General features: G+C 39.0%; 1 protein-coding gene across 3 annotated transcripts in view; it reads right to left on the bottom strand.

Moving 5' to 3' along the window:
• col27a1b (collagen, type XXVII, alpha 1b) overlaps positions 1–26,912 on the bottom strand; it is a 121,184-nt gene that overhangs the window by 2,405 nt on the left and 91,867 nt on the right. For 2 of the 3 annotated variants that reach the window (XM_047381032.1, XM_047381033.1), the window contains 19 exons: positions 26,331–26,387; positions 26,186–26,239; positions 25,995–26,048; positions 25,833–25,886; positions 25,680–25,733; positions 24,702–24,809; positions 24,507–24,614; positions 23,629–23,736; positions 23,487–23,540; positions 22,519–22,581; positions 22,302–22,355; positions 22,164–22,199; positions 21,642–21,659; positions 21,496–21,531; positions 13,086–13,112; positions 12,944–13,009; positions 12,673–12,841; positions 12,469–12,578; positions 6,144–6,362 (listed from right to left, as the gene is read on the bottom strand). In XM_047381032.1, coding sequence (XP_047236988.1) covers positions 6,144–6,362; positions 12,469–12,578; positions 12,673–12,841; positions 12,944–13,009; positions 13,086–13,112; positions 21,496–21,531; positions 21,642–21,659; positions 22,164–22,199; positions 22,302–22,355; positions 22,519–22,581; positions 23,487–23,540; positions 23,629–23,736; positions 24,507–24,614; positions 24,702–24,809; positions 25,680–25,733; positions 25,833–25,886; positions 25,995–26,048; positions 26,186–26,239; positions 26,331–26,387 — 1,449 coding nt within the window. Of the gene's footprint in view, positions 1–6,143; positions 6,363–12,468; positions 12,579–12,672; positions 12,842–12,943; positions 13,010–13,085; positions 13,113–21,495; positions 21,532–21,641; positions 21,660–22,163; positions 22,200–22,301; positions 22,356–22,518; positions 22,582–23,486; positions 23,541–23,628; positions 23,737–24,506; positions 24,615–24,701; positions 24,810–25,679; positions 25,734–25,832; positions 25,887–25,994; positions 26,049–26,185; positions 26,240–26,330; positions 26,388–26,912 lie in introns of those variants that run through there. The other variant, XR_007040580.1, reaches the window with a different exon arrangement.

Raw genomic sequence — 26,912 nt, 5'->3', positions numbered from 1 at the left:
AGTGGTGGTGGCGTGATGCTGTGGGGGATATTTTCTCAGCACACTTTGTGCTTGTTAGTACTAACTGAGCATCATATAAATGCTACACCCTACTTGATTATTGTTCCATCCTTTTATGTCCTCAGTGTACCCATCTTCTGATGGTTACTTACAGCAGAATAATGAGGCCTTTCAAAAAAGCTCAAAGCATATCAAACTGGTTTCTAAAACATGACAATGAGTTTGATTTACACCAGTGGTCAAAACAATCACCAGAACTCAATCCAAAAGATAACCTTTGGGATATGGTGGAACAGGAGCTTCCCAAATCTACAGCCACTGCATGATGCTATCATGTCAATACGTATCACAATCTCTGAAGAATGTTTTCAACACCTCAGAATCTATGCCATGAAGAATTAAGACAGTTGTGAAAGCAAATGGGCATCCAACCTAGTACTCGCAAGGTGCCTAATAAAGTGGCCAGTTAGTGAATTTTTTTCTCAGTGTAGACCTGTTTTTAGTAACAGACGCCTCTCCCATCTCTAACTTAGGCAATATAAACCAAAGACCCAATTATAAAAAACCTATAGGTCTTTATTGTGCAGGGGCCTGATGCAGGCAGGGAGACGGGGTTCCAACTTTGGGTTTGCAGCTACAACAGAGATGAGCATTACAACCAAGCCGCAGCTTCATGCATTCTGTCACTTCTTATTCTGATCTCTGATCTTCCTACAGGTAACTCTAGCCGAAAGAAAGCACAGATGACTTAAGTCTGGATTTTTTTAAAGTGGTCACATGTAAAAATGAAGTATTCATATTTACATTTTGTATCAAAATTTCCTTCCTTTTGCTTCTCGTCATCTAAAGCAGGAAAACATTTGAATGGAAGAAGTTGCATTGGGTATTCATCCACATTAAAATACAGGCTATGTGAGCATACCTAACAGAAGAAAAACCAAACATATGTAAATAGGCTGGGAAAGGATTGGTTATAATACATGATGACTTAATCAATATGCTAAATGTACCATGATGTAATTATGTGTATTAGTAGAGACATTATTTCAGAAAGAAATATGTCATAAGCACAAACTAATTAATATTAGGATGTTTATTTAGCCAATTTAGTTCTGTATATTTGGGTGCTGAACTTTTGAATCAGTTCAGTTTTCACCCATGTGAACAGACCTTAAAAGCTAGGTGTTATTAAACATGTATTACACGGCTGTTCTCCTAAATAAACAATTAGTGGTGTTTGTAGATTATATAGATTAACAAGACCGGAAAATGCTAAATGTTGAAAGACTTTTGACAAAAGTAGATTCACCTACCGGCAAAATATGTCCGGAGCAGAAATGTTTTGAAGATCTTTTAGACTTTCATACCTAGTGGTAACTGAAGAATTACAGTATGATTTTAAAATCCTAATTTTATTTACAGAAAAAGAATAAATTGATTTTAGATTTGCCAAATATAGAACTTAAAAGTAGAAATGCACAAATAAACTGGCCCATTTAACTTGATTGGCTCTGATTAATGATGGGCAAGTCTAATATACAGGTCCTTCTCAAAATATTAGCATATTGTGATAAAGTTCATTATTTTCCATAATGTCATGATGAAAATTTTACATTCATATATTTTAGATTCATTGCACACTAACTGAAATATTTCAGGTCTTTTATTGTCTTAATATGGATGATTTTGGCATACAGCTCATGAAAACCCAAAATTCCTATCTCACAAAATTAGCATATCATTAAAAGGGTCTCTAAACGAGCTATGAACCTAATCATCTGAATCAACAAGTTAACTCTAAACACCTGCAAAAGATTCCTGAGGCCTTTAAAACTCCCAGCCTGGTTCATCACTCAAAACCCCAATCATGGGCAAGACTGCCGACCTGACTGCTGTCCAGAAGGCCACTATTGACACCCTCAAGCAAGAGGGTAAGACACAGAAAGAAATATCTGAACGAATAGGCTGTTCCCAGAGTGCTGTATCAAGGCACCTCAGTGGGAAGTCTGTGGGAAGGAAAAAGTGTGGCAGAAAACGCTGCACAACGAGAAGAGGTGACCGGACCCTGAGGAAGATTGTGGAGAAGGGCCGATTCCAGACCTTGGGGGACCTGCGGAAGCAGTGGACTGAGTCTGGAGTAGAAACATCCAGAGCCACCGTGCACAGGCGTGTGCAGGAAATGGGCTACAGGTGCCGCATTCCCCAGGTCAAGCCACTTTTGAACCAGAAACAGCGGCAGAAGCGCCTGACCTGGGCTACAGAGAAGCAGCACTGGACTGTTGTTCAGTGGTCCAAAGTACTTTTTTTGGATGAAAGCAAATTCTGCATGTCATTCGGAAATCAAGGTGCCAGAGTCTGGAGGAAGACTGGGGAGAAGGAAATGCCAAAATGCCAGAAGTCCAGTGTCAAGTACCCACAGTCAGTGATGGTCTGCTGCTGGTGTTGGTCCACTGTGTTTTATCAAGGGCAGGGTCAATGCAGCTAGCTATCAGGAGATTTTGGAGAACCTCATGCTTCCATCTGCTGAAAAGCTTTATGGAGATGAAGATTTCATTTTTCAGCACGACCTGGCACCTGCTCACAGTGTCAAAACCACTGGTAAATGGTTTACTGACCATGGTATCACTGTGCTCAATTGGCCTGCCAACTCTCCTGACCTGAACCCCATAGAGAATCTGTTGGATATTGTGAAGAGAACGTTGAGAGACTCAAGACCCAACACTCTGGATGAGCTAAAGGCCGCTATCGAAGCATCCTGGGCCTCCATAAGACCTCAGCAGTGCCACAGGCTGATTGCCTCCATGCCACGCCGCATTGAAGCGGTCATTTCTGCCAAAGGATTCCCGACCAAGTATTGAGTGCATAACTGTACATGATTATTTGAAGGTTGACGTCTTTTGTATTAAAAACACTTCTTTTATTGGTCGGATGAAATATGCTAATTTTGTGAGATAGGAATTTTGGGTTTTCATGAGCTGTATGCCAAAATCACCCGTATTAAGACAATAAAAGACCTGAAATATTTCAGTTAGTGTGCAATGAATCTAAAATATATGAATGTTAAATTTTCATCATGACATTATGGAAAATAATGAACTTTATCACAATATGCTAATGTTTTGAGAAGGACCTGTACAGTACAGACCAAAGGTTTGGACACTCCTTCTCATTCAAAGAGTTGTCTTTATTTTCATGACTATGAATATTGTAACTTCACACTGAAGGCATCAAAACTATGAATTAACACATGTGGAATTATATACTGAACAAAAAAGTGTGAAACAACTGAAAATATGTCTTATATTCTAGGTTCTTCAAAGTAGCCACCTTTTGCTTTGATTACTGCTCCACACACTCTTGGCATTCTGTTGATGAGCTTCAAGAGGTAGTCACCTGAAATGGTTTTCCAACAGTCTTGAAGGAGTTCCCAGAGATGCTTAGCACTTGTTGGCCCTTTTGCCTTCACTCTGCGGTCCAGCTCACTCCAAACCATCTCGATTGGGTTCAGGTCCGGTGACTGTGGAGGCCAGGTCATCTGGCGCAGCACCCCATCACTCTCCTTCTTGGTCAAATATCCCTTACACAGCCTGGAGGTGTGTTTGGGGTCATTGTCCTGTTAAAAAATAGATGATGGTCCAACTAAACGCTAACCGGATGGAATAGCATGCCGCTGCAAGATGCTGTAGTAGCCATGCTGGTTCAGTATGCCTTCAATTTTGAATAAATCCCCAACAGTGTCACCAGCAAAGCAGCCCCACACCATCACACCTCCTCCTCCATGCTTAACGGTGGGAACCAGGCATGTAGAGTCCATCCGTTCACCTCTTCTGCGCCGCACAAAGACACGGAACCAAAGATCTCACACTTGGACTCATCAGACCAAAGCACAGATTTCCACTGGTCTATTGTCCATTCCTTCTGTTCTTTAGCCCAAACAAGTCTCTTCTGCTTGTTGCCTGTCCTCAGCAGTGGTTTCCTAGCAGCTATTTTACCATGAAGGCCTGATTCACACAGTCTCCTCTTAACAGTTGTTCTAGAGATGTGTCTGCTGCTAGAACTCTGTGTGGCATTGACCTGTTCTCTAATCTGAGCTGCTGTTAACCTGCGATTTCTGAGGCTGGTGACTCGGATGAACTTATCGTCCGCAGCAGAGGTGACTCTTGGTCTTCCTTTCCTGGGGCGCTCCTCATGTGAGCCAGTTTCTTTGATGGTTTTCGCGACTGCACTTAGGGACACTTTCAAAGTTTTCCCACTTGTTCGGACTGACTGACCTTCATTTCTTAAAGTAATGATGGCCACTCGTTTTTCTTTACTCAGCTGCTTTTTTTCTTGCCATAATACAAATTCTAACAGTCTATTCAGTAGGACTATCAGCTGTGTACTGTATCCACCTCCTACACAACACAACTGATGGTCCCATCCCCATTTATAAGGCTTAAAATCCCACTTATTAAACCTGACAGGACAAACCTATGAAGTGAAAACCATTTCAGGTAACTACCTCTTGAAGCTCATCAACAGAATGCCAAGAGTGTGCGGAGCAGTAATCAAAGCAAAAGGTGGCTACTTTGAAGAACCTAGAATATAAGACATATTTTCAGTTGTTTCACACTTTTTTGTTCAGTATATAATTCCACATGTGTTAATTCATAGTTTTGATGACTTCAGTGTGAAGCTACAATATTCATAGTCATGAAAATAAAGACAACTCTTTGAATGAGAAGCATCAAAACAGCTCCAACTATTTTGGTATATAAATGCATTAGCCAAAACTATCTACCTTAATGTACTTCTTTGATTTTAATAGAAAAAAAATCTGATAAAGGATGGGGTGGACGTTTTAATGAATAAATGGCGATTATCTTGATATTTTCATTTTTCTGTTGAGCTACTTCCTCTATTAAAGAACGTGCAGCAAGTTAATGGATATCAACATAAACCAGGAAAAGCATGACCGGTGCATTTCTATTGAAAAAGCTTGTGGTTTAGCTACCAGCATCCACCAGCATCCCTTTAAATATTTTATACATGCAAACAATTGTAAAAATGTTACATGCTATGTTTTCCAGTTTAGAAACAAAACATTTTACATTTTAATTAGTTTAATGATGAAAGGAGCAGGAAATTGATGTATTTCTGATTTTAGAGGTTTGATTGAAGAACTGGGCACAGTTGAGCCAATTCCACACACAAAGTATTTTTTTTTTACTTAAACACATCCTCCTCACAGAGGATTGTTTCTCATAAAGTCTGTCCACGTAAAAATGCAAAAACAAAATAAAAAACTAAACCGAGGCTCTGTCAGCAGCTGCCAAGGTAACAGACCCCTTCCATCTTTTACTTCGTTGTGTTTTATGGTTGATTGCAAAAAAAAAACAATTATACTGCCAGCTTCTGCACCAGAGGAATCACCTCCTGTAAACAAAGGCAATTGCACTACAAACTTGCCAAAAGTCTCTTGTTTTCCTGTCTAGACGTCAACAATGCAAACAAGAATTAATGAAAATCTTTACCCTGAAGGGAGCTTTCAAAGGGTTTGTTTTTAGTGAAGATGAAAAGCAAAAGCACAAACAAAATTAGCTTCAAATGTGTGCTGGAAAAGCCCACAAAAAGGCCTCATATATATGAGTTGGTGTTCGTATAACTTCTTCAAAACTAAATGATTTACCCTAATTAGCCATAACATAACGAGTGTGAACTAAAATCAGTTGATCTAAGGTTTTTTTAATCTCATCACACAATCTAGGCAGTAATTTATTATTATGTACTCACCACTCACTACTATATATCCACTATTACTATAGGCCACAGTCATTGCAGCCTATAGTGTGGTCAAAAGCAAAAAACCTGACTCAAGGGAAGGTTTATAAGTGCCTCGGGCTAATTTACACACATAAACATGAAAGTATAGGGCTAATCAGTAATGGTGGTTGTCATAGCGCAGAATCAAAACACAAAGTTCATCAGAGTTTGGTCTGAATTGCACTGTGCAGCCCTTGACCTGCCAAAAGAGCCAACAATGGACAGGTGTATCCCAACTTACGGCCTTAAAGCCGTATTTATTACTGATTATTTAATGTTAGGAAGGCCATTTTATTGTTACTGGTAATCATTGTATAGCATATTTATAAAAAGGGCCATACCCAGCAATCATCCCTGGGTATCAGAGGCTCCAGAAGGTCTCCTGGCTGGATCCTCTCCCCAGACCAGGCCTTGAAGCTTACAGAGTTGGACGAAGGTTGCTGGGTGGGTCCCTCGGCCCACACAGAGACATTGAGGCAGTGAATAATGATGTGCTGTACAGCCTCGGTGCTCAGTAGGTGGATGAAGTTCATTTGGATGCGACCCACTCCGACTTCCAACTAAAGACAAAACATATGACCACATACTGCTGTAAAGTATTGAAAAATCAGGTGGCATGAAAACCTGATAAAGATGTTCTGAACACCTAATATGAAAATAATTAATGCAGTTTAATGTGCCAAAGGATATATTTGCCAAACTTGTTATGGATGTGTCTTGCTATAAACACATAAAAATCTGACAAAAAAATATATATAATTGTTGAATTATGTCACGTTTAGTGTTTTGTTCTTCATTGTCATGTTTTGCTTGGAAAAACCGAATGTGACTTAAAGACCAACAACACAAACCAGTGATCACTAAATTTCTCAATGATTACTGTGTCTTTTAAAACTATTCATACCCCAAGAATTCAGAAAGTGTGGAGTTTGGTTTTGGGAGTCCACCTGTGTGTAATTTGAACTCAGTTTCAATACAACTGTAGGCCTCAGAGGTTTCTTAAGATCATTGGAAAACACAAAGCATCATGAAGACCAAAAAACACAGCAGAAAGGTCAGGGAGAAAGTTGTGGAGAAATTTAAAGCACAGTTTGGTTATAAAACAATGTTCCAAACTTCATATTTTGCAACCTCTAACATGTTTTCTTCAACTTCAAGCCATAATGTAAAAATCAAAAGAGTATGGCCCAACTGCAGACCTACCAAGAAATGGCCACCCACATAAACTGAATGGCAAGGCAAGGAGGGCATTCAAGCAACCAAAAGGCCACGTCAACTATGGAGGAGCTGCAGTGACCCACAGCTCAGGTGGAAAAAGCTGTTGGCAGGACAGCTATTAACTGATTCACTCCACAAAACCGGCTTTAATGGAAGAGTAGTTGAACCAAGTCATAAGAAGTCCAACTTAAAGCTTACCATAAGACGTAGAAGGGACACATCAACCATATGAATAAAGGTTCACCTTCCAGCAGGGCAACAACTTTAAACATACAGCTGGATATCTAATGGGGTAGTTTAAGTCAAAGAGCAGTCACGTGATAAAAATGGCCCAGTTACATTGTTGATCTACGTAAATCCAACTGAGAATCTGTGGCATGACCTGAAGACTGATGTTTACAGTTTGACTGAGCTATAGCTATTTTACAAAGAATAGGCAAAATCTTTACTCTTTACAAATGCAAAGATAGTGGAGACATACCCAAAGAGACCTGCGATTAAAAGTGGTTCTATAAAACATTGACTCAAGGGGGCCTGGTAGAAATGTTCTCCACACGTTTTGCATTTTTATTTGTTAAAAAATGTGTTGGAAATAACAGTTTTCTTGAACTCCTTTGCATTGGTGTAATCATATATATTCTCAATTGAATACACTGATGTTTGTGGCTGTAATTCAGGAACTGCCAGGTGGCGCAGTTGACCTGTGACGGACTGGCAACCAGTCCAGGGTGTACCCAGCCTCTCGCCCAGTGATCGCTGGAGATAGGCACAACCCCCCCCTCTGTGACCCTGCACGAACAAGAGGGTAAAGACAATGGATGGATGAATGGAGGTTTGGATTCATTAAGCCACATTAATCTTTATAGAATGTCCTTTGATAAACAACACATTTCAAAGGAGTCCACCACATTCAGATAAACTGTAAATGTTGGTGGCTTCTTTTGATTCAAAGTGTTTTATTTTAAACAAAACATTCCACGTAAATGACTTAAAAATTGATTCTGTTGCTTTTTTTTGTTTTAAGTAATTCTTGCTGATTTAAACATAAAAATAAACTGGTTATTCTTTGAATGGGTTACATCTGCATCACGGATTCTGCCTTAAGAATTACTTTTGGGTTTCATAATTTTCTTTGATGTTTCTACTGGAAATAACTTTGCCTACATCTTTGCCATTGTGTGGAATCCAGACGTTTTTCCCTCAGTATCTTGAAGTTAAAAGAACAGATGAAGGATAGATAAGAAATTTACTTGCCAGATATGCCAGATAAATGCTTTTAATTTAATCCAAATCTGCAGGCCTAATGCAATATGTTGAGATTTACTGTTATAACAGGCCATTCAAATTGCACTAAAAGCATGACTAAAATCAAAAAACTGGACGGCTGTGCTCCTGTTTGTCACAATTTAAACTCTTATCCTCAACTAGGTTTAAGGAAATCCTTTTCGAGATTAAACTGGAGGATTTTTCTTAAGGGTGATTACAGTTATGTATTTGTTCACCTACTTGTGTCCTCACTAGAATCTAGGCAATAAATGTTTGTTACAGCTTCATCTACAGAGCCTTGCAAAAGTATACACCTCTGGAACATTTTTTACATTTTGTCTCATCATAAACCTCAGTCTACTTTATTTGGATTACAGGTCCTTCTCAAAATATTAGCATATTGTGATAAAGTTCATTATTTTCCATAATGTCATGATGAAAATTTAACATTCATATAGTTTAGATTCATTGCACACTAACTGAAATATTTCAGGTCTTTTATTGTCTTAATATGGATGATTTTGGCATACAGCTCATGAAAACCCAAAATTCCTATCTCACAAAATTAGCATATTTCATCCGACCAATAAAAGAAAAGTGTTTTTAATACAAAAAACGTCAACCTTCAAATAATCATGTACAGTTATGCACTCCATACTTGGTCGGGAATCCTTTGGCAGAAATGACTGCTTCAATGCGGCGTGGCATGGAGGCAATCAGCCTGTGGCACTGCTGAGGTCTTATGGAGGCCCAGGATGCTTCGATAGCGGCCTTTAGCTCATCCAGAGTGTTGGGTCTTGAGTCTCTCAACGTTCTCTTCACAATATCCAACAGATTCTCTATGGGGTTCAGGTCAGGAGAGTTGGCAGGCCAATTGAGCACAGTGATACCATGGTCAGTAAACCATTTACCAGTGGTTTTGGCACTGTGAGCAGGTGCCAGGTCGTGCTGAAAAATGAAATCTTCATCTCCATAAAGCTTTTCAGCAGATGGAAGCATGAAGTTCTCCAAAATCTCCTGATAGCTAGCTGCATTGACCCTGCCCTTGATAAAACACAGTGGACCAACACCAGCAGCAGACCATCACTGACTGTGGGTACTTGACACTGGACTTCTGGCATTTTGGCATTTCCTTCTCCCCAGTCTTCCTCAAGACTCTGGCACCTTGATTTCCGAATGACATGCAGAATTTGCTTTCATCTGAAAAAAGTACTTTGGACCACTGAGCAACAGTCCAGTGCTGCTTCTCTGTAGCCCAGGTCAGGCGCTTCTGCCGCTGTTTCTGGTTCAAAAGTGGCTTGACCTGGGGAATGCGGCACCTGTAGCCCATTTCCTGCACACGCCTGTGCACGGTGGCTCTGGATGTTTCTACTCCAGACTCAGTCCACTGCTTCCGCAGGTCCCCCAAGGTCTGGAATCGGCCCTTCTCCACAATCTTCCTCAGGGTCCGGTCACCTCTTCTCGTTGTGCAGCGTTTTCTGCCACACTTTTTCCTTCCCACAGACTTCCCACTGAGGTACCTTGATACAGCACTCTGGGAACAGCCTATTCGTTCAGAAATTTCTTTCTGTGTCTTACCCTCTTGCTTGAGGGTGTCAATAGTGGCCTTCTGGATAGCAGTCAGGTCGGCAGTCTTACCCATGATTGGGGTTTTGAGTGATGAACCAGGCTGGGAGTTTTGAAGGCCTCAGGAATCTTTTGCAGGTGTTTAGAGTTAACTTGTTGATTCAGATGATTAGGTTTATAGCTCGTTTAGAGACCCTTTTAATGATATGCTAATTTTGTGAGATAGGAATTTTGGGTTTTCATGAGCTGTATGCCAAAATCATCTGTATTAAGACAATAAAAGACCTGAAATATTTCAGTTAGTGTGCAATGAATCTAAAATATATGAATGTTAAATTTTCATCATGACATTATGGAAAATAATGGACTTTATCACAATATGCTAATATTTTGAGAAGGACCTGTATATGTGATAGACAAACACAAAACAGTGGCATAGTTGTGAAATGGAACGACAGTGATGAATAGTTTTGAACATTTTATACAAATAAAAACTAAAACCTGTATCATGCATTTATATTCAGACTCCCCTGCTTTGTTGATCCACCTTTTGCTGCAATCAGAAAGTCTTTTGGGGTATATCTCTACCAGCTTTACACATCTAGTGAAATTGTTACTCATTCTTCTTTGTAAAATAGCTCAACTTAGTCAGATTGGATGGAAAGCATAATTGACCATCAATTTTTAATTCATGCTATATATTCTAAATGTAACTTTTATCTGGACTTTGACTGGGCCATTCTAGCACATGAATATACTGTACTTCAATTTAAAATACTCCAGTGTAACTTTGGTTGCATGTTTATGATAGTGAACCTCTGCCCCAGTTTCAAGTCTTTTGCAGCCTCTAACATGTTTTCTTCAATTAATGGCCTATATGTACCTTCATCCATCTTTTCATAAACTCTGACCAGTGTTCCTGCCTCCCTTAAAGGAAAACATCACCACAGCATGATTGTCCCACCACCATGTTTCACCTTCTGGATAGTGTGTTGAAAGAGATGTAGAATATGTTTTTTCCACAATATATAGAGTTTTGTTGGATAAATAGTTGAATTTTTATCTCACCTGCCCTCTACATGACTTGAGGAAAACATGATTTGTTCTAGCCTTTTTACAACAATGGCTTTCTTATTGCAATTGCACTACAGAAGTCAAATTTGTAGAGTGCACAAGAATCTCCAACGCTCTTAACACATTATTCCTCCTGAGCCATGGATCTCTGAACCAACCCCAGAGTTACCATAGGGCTGCTTCTCTGATTAACGCTCTCCTTGCGGTATCTAACAAACCTCTGAGGCCTTCACAGAACAGCTGTATTTATACTGAGATTAAACTACACAAAGGAGGACTCTGTTTAATAATTAGGTGATCACTGAAGGTAATTGGTTGCACTGGATTTTATTTAGAGACATCAGACTAAAGGGGGTGGATAGAAATGTATGTCTACCTTTTCATATCTTTATTTCTAAAAAAAAAGAAAACTATTGTGTTGCTCTACGAAGTTCTGATAAAATACACTGTTGTTGATCTTTATAGTGTCACAACATGAGGCAGACACCCTGTCTACTTTTAAGGCTAGGCTTAAAAGTAGTTATTGATAAAGCTTATAATTAGAGTGGCTTAGGTTATCCTGAGCTATCGCTGTAGTTATGCTGCTATAGGCTTAGGCTGCTGGAGGACATAATGACCACTTTCACTCTCTTTGCTACATTCTCACACTACTCTCCAATTTTGCATTATTTGCTGTTATTTCAGCTTTTAACTTTATGTTCTCTCTCTTTTCTCTTCCTAGAAGCTACACCTGATCTGACTCTGTATCTACCTGTGACACCTTTCTGGAGAGGGGCATCGTCCAAGATTCTGCTGGCAACAACTTAATGCTCACCTTCTACCAACGATCCACAGTGTTTAATCCTTTCTCTCTCCTAGATATAGCGATTGACTGAGCTTTTACTGTGACTAACTCTATGTGCTTTCTTTCAGACTCTAATCTTGAAAACTAGCTCAGAGTTTATCTGTTCTTTCTTTCTAGTTGAAACGACTAAAGGAGCTACATCCATTAAGATTTACTTTTCCTTCCCATAGAAAGTACTCCTGGATCAGTGCTTCTTTGTTCTCTTTGTGTCTCTGCTCTGTTCTCTCAAACCCCCAGTTGGTTGTGGCAGATGGCCGCTCACACTGAGCCTGGTTCTGCTGGAGGTTTCTTCCTCTTAAAAGGGAGTTTTTCCTCTCCACTGTCGCTACATGCATGCTCAGTATGAGGGATTGCTGCAAAGTCAACGCCAGTGACTGTCTACTGTCTCTACATGCTCATCCAGGAGGAGTGAATGCTGCAAGTCACTGACTCGATGCAATCTGCTGGGTTTCCTTAGATAGAAAAACTTTTTACCCAATTTGAATAAATAACTGAATCTGACTGCACTGTTCAATTATTAGGATTAATAGGAATGTATGTACCTGACTGTTGTGAAGTGCCTTGAGACAACATGTGTTGTGAATTGGTGCTATATAAATAAACTGAATTGAATTGAACATATAAAAAGGTTTGAGGTCTATGAAAGCTTCAGCAAAGCCCTTTAGCTGTGTTTAAGGGGTCTACATAGAAATCAAAACCTTTGAAACTGTGATAGGTTTCAGGCAGGTTTGTCCTCCACCACTGAAGTTACACATCACTTCAATGCTGTCTGCACTGCAGCCAAGGTTTGGATCAATCCAGTAAGCTCCTGCGGGAAAAAAAAAGCCATAAAAGAAACTTTTCAGACTGACTGGCACAGAACAAGTGCATATAAATCTTGCACCCAGTTAAAGGCTCCTCACCATTGTACATCCGCTGCTCACAGTTGTAAAGGTCTAGGCAGGTTCGAGCTGGATTGTGTCGGGTTCCCAGTGGGTTCCTCAGGCTGTAGATCAAGGTGCTGAGGTGGTGAAGTGTCTTCAAGATCTCTGTGCCTTGGTCTAACATGGGTAAGTCCATGCTTTGATAATTCTGGTGTTTATGTGAGTATTTGCACAGTTTAATGTCAAAATGTTTTGCAGTTCATAAGAAAATTATGTTAAGTTGTGGCTTGCAATTTTCCTCAAAACTGACCTCTTTCTGTAGAACAGTGTGTGAATCCATTATGACTTCCAAAGCAGCACCGAGAGCTTCATTTCTCTGCAGCCAGAATACACTTTAGTTTGTACTGTCAGGATAATACCACAAATAATCATGTGAGAAGAAATAAACTTACTAGTAAAAGCTCAGAACTTGGAAGGCCCTTCAAACCAACAAAGAAAAGAGGGATTAATACAGCAATCTCAATCCTATCTGCTTTACTTTCCTAGGCTTCTCTCACTGTGAGTGTTCAAGCGTTATGTTTTAAATATAAATCTATAATCTTGTGGTTGTGGTGTTCTATTCTCACTGAATATGCAGATAAGCAGAGACAAATTAATGATGCACAGGAAATGATGCATAAATTGAAAATAAATTATCCATAACTGCAGAGGAAAAGAGGGGCTGGCTGTAACATACTGTAGCTGATCAGATCACAAAGGAACAAAAGCATGCCTGAAAAGAAAGATTATCTGCTCCAAATAACACATTTACAGTTTACAGCTTGTGCATTCTCCACAGTTTTCCACCATTTTTTTTTATTTTCCCACATCTTAATAAAAATTAAATCTTTTACCATTAGGGGTACTTTTCCTACCCCTTAAGCTTTTTCATGTTTTGTCATGTTAAAGCCACAAACTTAATCCCAATTACCTTATTGGGATTTAATGTGAAAGACGACCCGTACATAGCTCTTAGTTATGAAGCGGAACAAATTATACAAAGTTTAGTCTGTTTTCTACAAATAAAAATGTGGATCTATATTCACCCTTCTTTACTCTGATACCCCTACATAAATCCTGTGCATACAACTGCCTTCAGAAATCAAAGTATTAGTAAATATAGTCCATCAGTGTATGTAATCTCAACATAAATACAGCTCAGGGTCTCGAATGTTTGTTAGAGAACATTAGGGAACAACTGCATCATGAAGACCAAAGAACACAGCAGGGCCAGGGACAGAGTTGTGGAAAAGTTTAACGAAGGGTTAGATTAAAAAACTAAATCAGTAATCTTCAGCCGAAGATCAAACAAATGGAAATAACCTTATGGCACCACAAAAAACCTACCCAACATTGGCCATCCACATCAACTCACAGACTGGATTTGGGGGGCATTAATCAAAATAAAACAGACAAGAGGAACACAGTAACTGTAGAGGAGCTGCAATGCACAGCTCAGGTGGGAGAATCTGTCAATATAACAACTATTATCCATTTACACCACAAATGTGACATTTATGAAAGAGTGGCAAGAGGAAAGCCACTGTTGAAAGAGAGCAATAAAATGTTTGATTTGCAGTTTGCAAAAAGCCATGAAGGAGACACTGCAAACATGGAAGATGAGACAAAAAGACTACCGCACCACACCGCACCAACTTTATTTATAAAATGCTTTAAAACAACAACCACTGAAACAAAGTGCTGTACATAACTGCAAACTCTAAACATACATTAAAATAAAAGACATATATAAATATGGCATAAGAATGATAAAAGATTAAACATAATAAAACCAATTAAAGCAAACAAGGTCAAAACGAACTCTCGCTAATGTTGAAAGCCAAAGAGTATACATAGATTGCCAAAAGTGCTACAATTCAATGAATAAATAAAAACGAATCAGTAAATGATTAGTAAATGTGTTATAAATTGATTGAAAACTGAAAGCAAATACACCACTGGTGAAAAATTTTACATACACTTTTTCACTTTATGGATTGCTTTGTTTTCATGACCTATGAATATGTAGTTAATATTTCAGTCATCACAGCAAAGGGCGGCCACTTTAAGGAAACTAAAATAACAACATATTTAAAGTTCTTTTACAATTTTTCGTTTGCTTCATAATTCCATATGTGTTCATTTACAGTTTTGATGCCTTCAGTTAGAATCTATGTACATCGCAAATAGTCATAAACATAAAGAAAACCATTAAACAAGAAAGGGGTTCCAAAACCTTTGACCGGTTGTGTACATAAATGTTTAAATATATAATTTATTCTGTCAATAATACAAACATTTATTTTATTAAGATAAAGCACAAACATTTTTCACACTTATTTACGTATTTCTTCATCATGTACTGCAGCATTTGAATACAGGTCCTTCTCAAAATATTAGCATATTGTGATAAAATTCATTATTTTCCATAATGTCATGATGAAAATTTAACATTCATATATTTTAGATTCATTGCACACTAACTGAAATATTTCAGGTCTTTTATTGTCTTAATACGGATGATTTTGGCATACAGCTCATGAAAACCCAAAATTCCTATCTCACAAAATTAGCATATTTCATCCGACCAATAAAAGAAGTGTTTTTAATACAAAAAACATCAACCTTCAAATAATCATGTACAGTTATGCACTCAATACTTGGTCGGGAATCCTTTTGCAGAAATGACTGCTTCAATGCGGCGTGGCATGGAGGCAATCAGCCTGTGGCACTGCTTAGGTCTTATGGAGGCCCAGGATGCTTCGATAGCGGCCTTTAGCTCATCCAGAGTGTTGGGTCTTGAGTCTCTCAACGTTCTCTTCACAATATCCCACAGATTCTCTATGGGGTTCAGGTCAGGAGAGTTGGCAGACCAATTGAGCACAGTGATACCATGGTCAGTAAACCATTTACCAGTGGTTTTGGCACTGTGAGCAGGTGCCAGGTCGTGCTGAAAAATGAAATCTTCATCTCCATAAATCTTTTCAGCAGATGGAAGCATGAAGTGCTCCAAAATCTCCTGATAGCTAGCTGCATTGACCCTGCCCTTGATAAAACACAGTGGACCAACACCAGCAGCTGACACGGCACCCCAGACCATCACTGTCTGTGGGTACTTGACACTGGACTTCTGGCATTTTGGCATTTCCTTCTCCCCAGTCTTCCTCCAGACTCTGGCACCTTGATTTCCGAATGACATGCAGAATTTGCTTTCATCTGAAAAAAGTACTTTTGACCACTGAGCAACAGTCCAGTGCTGCTTCTCTGTAGCCCAGGTCAGGCGCTTCTGCCACTGTTTCTGGTTCAAAAGTGGCTTGACCTGGGGAATGCGGCACCTGTAGCCCATTTCCTGTGCACGGTGGCTCTGGATGTTTCTACTCTAGACTCAGTCCACTGCTTCCGCAGGTCCCCCAAGGTCTGGAATCGCCCCTTCTCCACAATCTTCCTCAGGGTCCGGTCACCTCTTCTCGTTGTGCAGCGTTTTCTGCCACACTTTTTCCTTCCCACAGACTTCCCACTGAAGTGCCTTGATACAGCACTCTGGGAACAGCCTATTCGTTCAGAAATTTCTTTCTGTGTCTTACCCTCTTGCTTGAGGGTGTCAATAGTGGCCTTCTGGACAGCAGTCAGGTCGGCAGTCTTACCCATGATTGGGGTTTTGAGTGATGAACCAGGCTGGGAGTTTTAAAGGCCTCAGGAATCTTTTGCAGGTGTTTAGAGTTAACTCGTTGATTCAGATGATTAGGTTCATAGCTTGTTTAGAGACCCTTTTAATGATATGCTAATTTTGTGAGATAGGAATTTTGGGTTTTCATGAGCTGTATGCCAAAATCATCCGTATTAAGACAATAAAAGACCTGAAATATTTCAGTTAGTGTGCAATGAATCTAAAATATATGAATATTAAATTTTCATCATGACATTATGGAAAATAATGAACTTAATCACAATATGTTAATATTTTGAGAAGGATCTGTATATTTTTTTCTGACAACTCCATTAATTAAAGTCAATGATGGAGTTAGAGCTGCACAATATATTGAACCACAGTTATCATCACAATATCTATGAGTCGAATATCACAAAAGACAGATGCATGTAATTGTTGGTGGGCTCTAAAATCGCCTATATATTTTCTGTCACTTTCCTATATAACCACATCTGATATAGATCTTAATGACCAAGAAGTTCAGGGAAAATGGTCAGGTCATCATGCCGATGGAAAAGAAAGAGTAGTAAGAAAAATGTGGGTTAATTGTAATAGATATTGTCATTGCAGTAGTTACCAGTATTATTACCATGTCTTGTGTTCCTAAATTCTTACACCCCTAAGCTGAGCTAAACTCCATTGGTCATTTTATTTGTTTGAAGCAAACTTACTCGGCAGGTTAACCAAACAGATGCTTAAGTCCAATTTCAAGAGCTACTTTAACAATTTGAATTATTTCAGGGTGCAATGTGGCACAGGAATGATGAAATAATGACAAAAAGATGCCCAAAATACATATACAAGACTTTAATATTTACTGACATTTAATTAAATAAATTTTACATTTACATAGTTAACTATGCATGTATTATATTAAAATATAAAAACATATTTTGGGATATGTATGTTTACTTATTCACATACATTACAATATTAAATAATATATTTGATATATTATTGATATGAAAATAATTAGGGACAAATTTATATACCGTACTATTTAAATGGACTGTACCCAATTTATCGTGAACGTTGATATATACAAATAATAATTAAAGGATTGACTTATTTTTAAATTGCGGCACTTTTGGCATGTGTGAAATGGTAAAATATATCTGTCAATAAATCTATCATTATGATGAAACATGGTGGTGGCATCATTATGATGTGTGTTTTTCCTCAACAGGGCAATCCTGTCATTATCCAGGCTACATAACACTTAAGACTGGGGTCGAGTTTCGCCTTCCAGCAGGACAACAACCCTAAACATACAGCCAGAGCTACAATAGAATGGTATACATCAAAGAATATTCATGTGTGAATGGCCAAGTCAAAGTCCAGTCCTTAATCCAATTGGCAATACTTTGGTAAGACTTGAACAATGGTGTTCACAGATTTTTTCCATTCAAACTAACTGAGCTTCAGCTAGCTTGCAAAGGAGAGTGGACAAAAATGTTACTTTCTAGAGACAGACCTCAAAAGACTTGCAGCTTCACCTGAGCTGAAACATGGTGGGGCCTGGCTACAAATGCATACCACAGTTTTTAAATTCAGTCAGTCAGTCATTTTCTACTGCTTATTCCATAGTGGGTTGCGGAGGAGCTGGTGCCTATCTCCAGCAGTCTATGGGTGAAAGGCAGGGTACACGCCGGATAGGTCGCCAGTCCATCGCAGGGCAGCACACAAACAACCATGCACACACTCATTCATACACCTAAGGGCAATTTAGAGAGACCAATTAACCTAACAGGCATGTCTTTGGACTGTGGGAGGAAGGAGGAGTACCTGGTGAGAACCCACGCATGCAAGGGGAGAAGATGCAAACTCAATGCAGAAAGACCCCCGACCAGGTACCGAACCCAGGACCTTCTTGCTGCAAGGCAACAGTGCTACCTACTGCGCCACCTTGCAGCCCCAGTTTTTAAATCTTTATTTGTAAAACATTTGAAAACCAAGTGGCCCTTTCTATACCCTTCACAACAATGTGCTACTTTATGTTGGTCTATCACATAAAATCCCTATAAGATACATTTAAATTTGTGGTTGCAACGCAACAAAATCTGACAAAGGTTAAGATATTTGAAAACCGTTGAAAGGCAATTTGAACTGCATGTTATGTGAATTTATGCATCTTTTCTCTGAACACTGAGAATGTTGCTGTTCTGTCTCTCCTGGGACGGCCACATCTCTTTCTTTTAATACATAAAATAAATCAAGTGATAGAGTCAATAACAGTCCTATGAAATAAACCCACTGTCATGAAATTATCTTCTTTCAAAAAAACAACCTTGGCACTTATATTTTATTTTATTTACCCATTCATTCATTCATTCATTCATTCGGGGAAAGAATTCCCATGCTGTATTGTGGCTTTGTCTGAGCTTCTGCTGTCACGCAAACAACAGGAATAAATGCAGTGGTGAAACATTATAGCCACATGTGCAATGGTGAAATTGCACAATTGTGAATAATTACAACTGCCCCAGCTCAACTGAGAGTAATGTGGATGTTTATTGCATGTCCTTATTGATCAATGGCAAATTGATGAAACCTTTTAATTTGACCATGCCAAAAGAAAAGACACGCTAAAGAAATTACTTTTTCTACAAATTGTAAAACAAATTGCACCATTAAAATCATCAGAATCATCTGTTATTCTGGCACTTTTAAGTTGTCTTTAAATCTATGGCAAATTTGAATACAATCCAAAACTTGCTGTTATTTGAAAACCAAATGATTCAAGTTGACATTAGCTATATGACAAAACATATTCTAAGATTAGTGATTTAATTAATGTTGGCTGAAAGAGTTCTCAGCTTTTATTTAAGTGAATAAGCATTTAAATTGTTAACGTTTAGAAAAATAATTATTTGATGTTCAAGCAAACAGATAATTTACATAAAGATTGTTGTTGAGCCGCTCTTCGTCAGTAAGGCATCGAAAGTTTGTTTGGTGCTTGGATTTGGTAAAATGCTACATAAACCCACAACACAGGGTTCAAAAAGCTTGTGAAAAAGGTCATGTTTATGGTCAAATCTCTTTAAAAAATCCATCAGAGAAATTGCTGCAACATCATATTTGACCACAAATTGATAAGATGATTTGTGACATATTGTCAAAACTCAGCCAGCAGGATAAGATTTTATAAAAGGAAGCACTGAGGCTTCACTATAAGGTACAAACTGTCCAGAGGTCTCAGACATAGAAATCCCAGATTTGACACACTAAAGAACAAAGTAGAAAGCCAGCAGTTCTGAAACTTCAATGTGAACCAGAAAGAGCGGAACAAATCCGCAGTGAGACGACTTGGAATGACACCAGGTCACAACTCATTGTTGGTGATATTACAAGTAACAGAAGTGTCTGCATAAATTCTAAAGAATATACAGTCTCTTCAGTTTAAGCCACTAAGCAGAGCTTAGTGTATGAAGGTTCTCAGGACAGATGGAAAAAACACAACCCACAACACCTCTGGGAAAAAAAAACAGTCAGAAGAAAAGTGGTCTAAACATCTGAACTCTGAAAAGTCTGGTGTACATTTGTATTCAGCTACCAATAGTAAATATTTTCTAAAACTGCTTTTCCGTGAAGTGTTATGTAAACTGTGTTGTCTTTTGGGGTATATCCCTACCAGCTTTGCACATCTAAAGACTAAAATTTTGCAAAATAGCTCAAGCTCAGTCAGACTGGATGCAGAACGTCTTTGAACAGCAGTTTTCAAGTTCTGCCACAGATTTGCAATTCGATTTAAGTCTGGACACTGACTGGGCCATTCTAACCCATGAACAAGCTTTGTTGTTCTGCTGATAGGTAAACCTTTCCATCCGTCGCAGGTCTTTCCACCTATAGGTGTTCTTCCATGACTACCCTGTGCTTAGCTCCATCCATGTGCCCATCAACTTTGAGCAGCTTTCCTGTGCCTGCTAAAGAAAAGTATCCATACAGTGGAATACTGCCACAAAAATAAACAAACCACCCCCTTCTAACTAGAAATAAAAGAAAACTTACTCAAAAAGAAAAAAAAAAAAAACTATGAAGGCTGTGCTTCCTTGCTGACCACAAAACAAGAGAAAAACAATTCAACAAAGAAGGCAGAGAACCCCTTACCGGCTTCATCTGTGTGGTTTGAAATACACTGCACTGCTGCTTAAAAATACATCAAAAGCACCAAAAAAACCATACAGTGTGTCACAGAGAGTGACAGAACAAGATCGCCACACATGAAGGCCCAGGGAGAAGGAGTGCAGCAGCACTTTGTTGTTGACAAATTGCAAAACATATTCGCCGTCTCTTATAAAGAGAGCCCCTAGACGTCAGTGACCGGAACAGTGCAGTGTTAGTTTTGCACCACGCAGTAGCTGTCTGTTGACATGTAGCCCAAAATGTTCAATTCTAGTCTTTTCTGACAAGAGCACCGTCTGCAACATGTTTGATGTGGGGAACTTTAAATTGGACCTTTTTGTAAGTAAGGGATTTCTTCTTTCCATTCTGGAAAACTAATAGTTGTCCTGTCAACAGATCCTGGCTGAGCTGAGGGTCTCTGTCGCTCCTCCAGAGTTACCATGGGCCTCTTTGCTGCTTTTCTGAATATTGATCTCCCTGCCTGGTCTGTTGGTTTGGGTAGATATCTATGTTGCGATAGATTTGTAGCTGTGCCACCCTTTTCATTCTCAGATAATGGATTGAACAGTGTGCTGTGAAATGTTCAGAGCTTGGGATATTGTTGTATAACCTAACCCTGCTTTAAACATTCCCTACAAAACCTTTGAGGCCTTCCCAGAACAGCTGTATTCATACTAAGATCAAATTACACAAGTGAACTCTAATAATTTGATCAGTTCTGAACACAACCGGTGTGCACTGGATTTTATTTAGAGGTATCAGATAAAAGGGGGCTGAATTCAAACACGTGCCAAACATTTCAGATTTTCAGTTGTAAAGTGCCAAATGTAAAAAAGTTCTTGTGTAATGAATAATTTTGCAAGGCAGTACATAACAGCAGACTAAAAATGATTCATAGAATGTGAGAAAATGACAGTTTCCAAAGTTTTAATGAATGAAAAAGTAAATTAAGGTATATTTCAAGTGGTAAATATACAACAAAAAAAACTCACTGGTGGTCCAGGTGGTCCTCGAGGACCAGGAGATCCCTAACAAAATATAATAAAGAAATTAAAATACTAACAGAATATGATATATACATTTTATATAACAATATATAGCAATTGTGCTCTTAGAAGGAATGTTAAACATTACTTACATTTGGCCCTTGTAACCCCTTAAGGAGAAAAAAGAGATATTAATCGATTATGAAAATAACAATAAAGGCACAAAAGCTTTATTACTTATAGTTAATAAGATGTATACTTTGCAGCAAATTTGTGTATTTCACTGGTGTATTTTGATGTTGAAATTCCCCTTTTATCCATTGCAAATTCTTAAAAATCTTATTCTACATAGCAAATCCAATTTTCACACTGCAGACCCGAATATGAATGTAGGCGTTCTCAGAGAGCTGCTGTAAATTATGCTGTACGAGCGCTCAACAAACCTCTTAAAAAGCTCTGAGACGTGCAAGCGGCCAACATTTATCACACTGACAAGATTTCCACAGCAGCTAAGTGTCACTGCGAGTGTAACAACAAAGAGCGGAACACAATAGGAAATGAAAGTGCTGAGGGGCAGGAGGAGGCTGAGTGGTGCACTGTGTCTCCTTGCTAAGTATCCTATTCTGTGCTCACAGTATAGACAGACAGGGATTCATCAAAACAGCGCCACGCACCGTCTCCCCACGACTTCCTTTGTCACCCTGGGGTCCCTGATGAAGAGAAAGAAGACAGACGATCACTCCATCACTGCCAAAAAAGCAGAGAGTAGTCACATAAAGCTTGGCACACAAGATGAGAGATGAGGTACATACTGGATGACCGCTGGGCCCAATGATGCCAAGGGGGCCCAAGGCTCCCACCGCACCCTGAAAAGCAGACATGTAAGTGACTAAGGACACATGTGATGAAGCTTCAGATGAGGCCGCACTTATTTTTCATGCCAAATGTGCAGTTTGGGAGAATTCTGTACCCCAGAGTTTGCTGAAGTACTGCACTGAGTTGGGAAACTACTATTTATTATCATCTTACCATCAGTCCTCGTGGTCCTTTTGGTCCCTGTATTCCTCCCAGGCCAATGTCCCCCGGGGGTCCCTGGAAACACATCAACACATCTTAGTGTAAAGAGATGTAAGTTAAGGAATAATCCTGTGATTAGCTTCAAGTCATCTGCTAGCATAGCTTTGCCAGACATTTAAACACATGCACAAGAGTTTATTCTTATTTCCCTAAATGTGCTTAGACACAACCATCATTGTATCTCATCTTAATCTATGTCTCAATAGAATCAGAACAAACAGAAGGCAGCCGGATCAAGTTAATTAAGTAAAATAATTCAGCCCAGCCGGAGAAAAGCAACCTTTGTGACCGTTTATAGTCCCAACAGGCCTGAAGGGCCCCAAAAGATTAAAAAATTCTTAAAGAATATGTTGACAAATATGCCACTCATACACGTCTCCAGGTGCATTCTAAAATCATGCCTCTCTAATATAAATTTAAGTCACCTTAGCCTTTGCGAGATCATTTTAAAGCCTCTGTACTTTAATCCTATTTTACTCTTTTTATACTTATTAACAGCTTCACCATTAGATCAACTACTGAGCATCAACAGCAATTATTTCACAAAGAGCTCAACTACAAGGAAAATGTTTGGTGTCACTCTAAAGGTTTCAAATGAAAGAATTGATAAACTCTATGCAGTTTTATCAGCTGATACTGATCTACAGTGGAACACTGATGAAAATAAAGCCCACTCACAGCTGAGCAGACGCCACCCAGGGGGGAATTACGCAGTAATACTATGCAGCTTTGATGCCTAATCCTCTTAAACACAACATGATACCTCCAGATAAATTTAGTTATTTAATCTTAACAAAAGTACTTAAGCTAAACCTGGACGCCATTTTAGGGTATTCTACTGCTAAATGTTAAGTCTAGCCTCCAGATTGATGTTTTGAAATGTAAAACGTTAGTGCTGAATCAATTTCTTGGGAACTCACCTTTGGTCCAAACATGCCCAGTACTCCCGGGAAACCCTGTTCACCAATGTCGCCCTGACCAAAAGGAAATAGCAGTCACAAGACAACCAACGAATAGTGTTATGTAAAGTAATTTGGCTTTTTAAAAGAAATCTCTGCTAACTAGTTGGCCTTTAGTTCCCAAATCTCCTTGTTTTCCTGGGAATCCCATCACACCGACAGAACCTCTCTTCCCTGCTGGACCCATCTGGCCTGGCAGACCCCTTTCCCCCTGAAACACACACAAACATTTTTCTTTGCAACTACACCACATCCTTTGCACATTTCTGTTTACAGACCAGTGGAGGTTAGTATTGTAACAAGCCTATGGTTCATGACCCTTTGTAGATGTCCTCTTAAATTGACAAATTATTGCATTTAATGTGGCCCCTGACCAATGCAAAAACATTACTGCTAAAAATGCAACCTCTCAAGCTACTTTCCACCTCATTCAGGTGCCTTTTAAAAAAAATCTTGACAGGGGAATAAAACAACAATCAAAGCTTCAACTCCTATTAATCCAATGCATTTCCAAAATACGACCTAAACAGAATTTAACATCCTATCTTAGGAGTCAGCAAGGAGGTGAAAACTGTTTATTACTGCAGAACTAATAAATACATCCCCTCTGAGTTTGTCAAGTACCATGAATTTTGCATTTTATATAATACTGGCAAGGCTATGCAAATAAATACAGCCAACTATTTTTAACACTGATTACTGTATTAAATGGGGGTATTGTAAGAGAGGCCAAAAAGACTTCCCGCAGAGTCAGAGATAATAAAAAATAACATAAACAGTTGCAAATGTTATATAAATGCAGAGGCACAAAGGGAGGCTGTTCCAACAGATTAAAGCTTGTTGGCAGTTATTACTGTCAATGGCAATACATTTGCCTGCATTCTTAGTTATAAACATTTATTGTGCTATAAATTAACCTTATTAGCAAAAGCAACTAAAATGAAGAAAAAGCTTTGCAAATGGTTCACCCAGCCTTCACACCTTTGAACCAAAGGAGCCCTGGCTTCCTGGAAGTCCTGTCACCCCCTTTCCACCCTGCATCCCAGGTTTTCCAGGTAAACCAGTTTCTCCATCCTCTCCCTGATCCCCCTGAACTCAGAGCACAAACAGTTAGCAATCAAAAACGAAATGCTTTTTTCTCTCTCACTTAATATATTTTACTGATAGTGGGTTCACCTTGATTCCTTTACTTCCATCTTTACCAGGTAAGCCATCTATTCCAGGTGGGCCCTCCAGTCCCTCTCTGCCCAGGACCCCACGTGGGCCAGATGACCCCTGTGGACCCTTAGGACGATACAAAAGTTCAAAGTCTAATGCCAAAGCAAATATCTGATATGCAAAAGTACTCTTTGACAAATAATATGGTAGATCTGAAAAGTATACACACCCCTGTTAAAAAGCCAGGTTTTGTGATTTAAAAAACAAAATGAGACCATGACAAAAAATTTCAAAACCTTTTTCCTGTACAATGGTTGCATAATTGTTCACATAGTTAAACTAATATTTGGTCAGAGCACCTTTTGATTATTTACTCTTCTCAGCTTTCTTGAGAATAAATCTGCCAACAATTATGTTCAATCTGATTAACAGCAAATAATTAAACTGAGTTAGTGTTCCACACATTAACTCAGCTGCATCAGCATGATGTTGCAGGGTTACTGTACTCCCAGTTTAATCTGAAGCACAGTTTTATTTGGGTGGAATTATGGACAGTTTCAAAAACCAGTCAGCTTTGACATACAGCCTTAAGATGTCTGCTAGAAAGCTAAAGATGAAGAGCTATTTAATTTTCTAGCATCACTGTATTATCAATGTTGGAAAGGCCTAGTCAAAGTCTCGAACTACACCTGATAGAAACTCTGTGGGATGATCTGAATACAGCCGTGGACAACAGATGGTATCAAAATCTAGCAGATTTGGAGAACTTCTGCAAGGTAGGCTAGACAAGCCTTGGAAAGTTGAGTTGTGGTATGCCCATAAATGCAGTAATGAAATCAAAGTCAGCAAAGTATTAGTTAAAGAATGTGCACTCTTATGCAACCACTAATGCATCTTCTTTATTTTCCAGAACACATTGATCAGAGGAATTGTACTGCATTTACAGTGGTCCATAAGGGGTGAATACACTTTTGACCAACTGTCCATCCAACTCACTGGTGAGCCTCTGTTCCCAGATGCACCTGTTACCCCTGGTTTTCCTTTTGGACCCTAAAGCAAAAAAAATAAAAAATAAAAAATTACATCGTATAAAGAATCTCATTTTCTCATCCTCAATCCTACAAACATATATTTATTTTATGTCCTTACCTGATCACCTTTGGATCCTTTCAGCCCTGGTTGTCCTTTTACACCAGGATGTCCCTGAAAGTATCATTAAAATGAAGATTGTTGGACTTTGTACGTATAATTGGTATAGAATTGGTAAAGTGATTGGTTAAATGTGTTAGAAGCCAGAAAGTGAATACCTACAGGAAGGCCTGGGGCACCAGATTCACCTCTAGGCCCATTTAAGCCAGCTTGACCCTGACAAAAAAATACATTGTCTACTTGTTTTTATCAAATTATTTTTACCCACATTTAACTCAATAATGTAAAAAACACAACTTGCTGTATAGATTTGGAGATATTCTTGTTGTCTTATTGTTGTCTTGACTACTTACTATGTGTCCCAGGTCACCTGGCTCTCCCCGCTCTCCTCTGTCTCCAAGAGGACCCTGAATTCAGATGGAAACAAAGAATAGTTTAACACTCCAGAGTGCTGCTAACATACAGCACACAAAAATGTGGTGCAGCATAGAAACTCACTCTGTCACCTTGGGGACCTGAAAGGCCCTCTATCTTGCTGTCATCTCCCTGTTCACCCTACGCAAGAAACAAACGACCACACTCAAAGGTGTATAACTCTTAAATCCAATAATCTGAACAGAAGCAATGCCTGTTTTACATGCTCCTTTGAAACACAAGAAGAGCTCTCTTCAAAAGAATGGAAAATCATTTTCACAAGCTATTACCCACAATGATCCTATTTCACATAAATGAAGCTAGCTTGCTCAGGGGGTTTTCATGACATTCATTTAACAATAGCAATGGATGTGTGTAAACAGTTACATGCTGCACATGTGGGTAGCAAAAATAATAAACACAGAACCCAACACTGAATCTATGTGGAGGATAAATAGTTAAGGCCAGGGGGCAACGACAACCAACAACTGCATAGATGAAAAGCAATAAGCTGTACCTTCAACTGTAATTTAGACTTGTATTGACATTGTAATTTCAGTGTCAGAATAACCTGGCACTAAATTGGCAATCATAAATTCTACAATGGCCTGGGTGATAGCGTGATACTGCATTAATTAGAGTGCAGGCACAGCAATTATATCGAGG

Source organism: Girardinichthys multiradiatus, chromosome 12 (genome assembly GCF_021462225.1).
Source record: "Girardinichthys multiradiatus isolate DD_20200921_A chromosome 12, DD_fGirMul_XY1, whole genome shotgun sequence".
Taxonomy (NCBI): domain Eukaryota; kingdom Metazoa; phylum Chordata; class Actinopteri; order Cyprinodontiformes; family Goodeidae; genus Girardinichthys; species Girardinichthys multiradiatus.
Note: the sequence above shows the minus strand (reverse complement) of the source record. Positions and strands in the feature narration are given on the sequence as shown.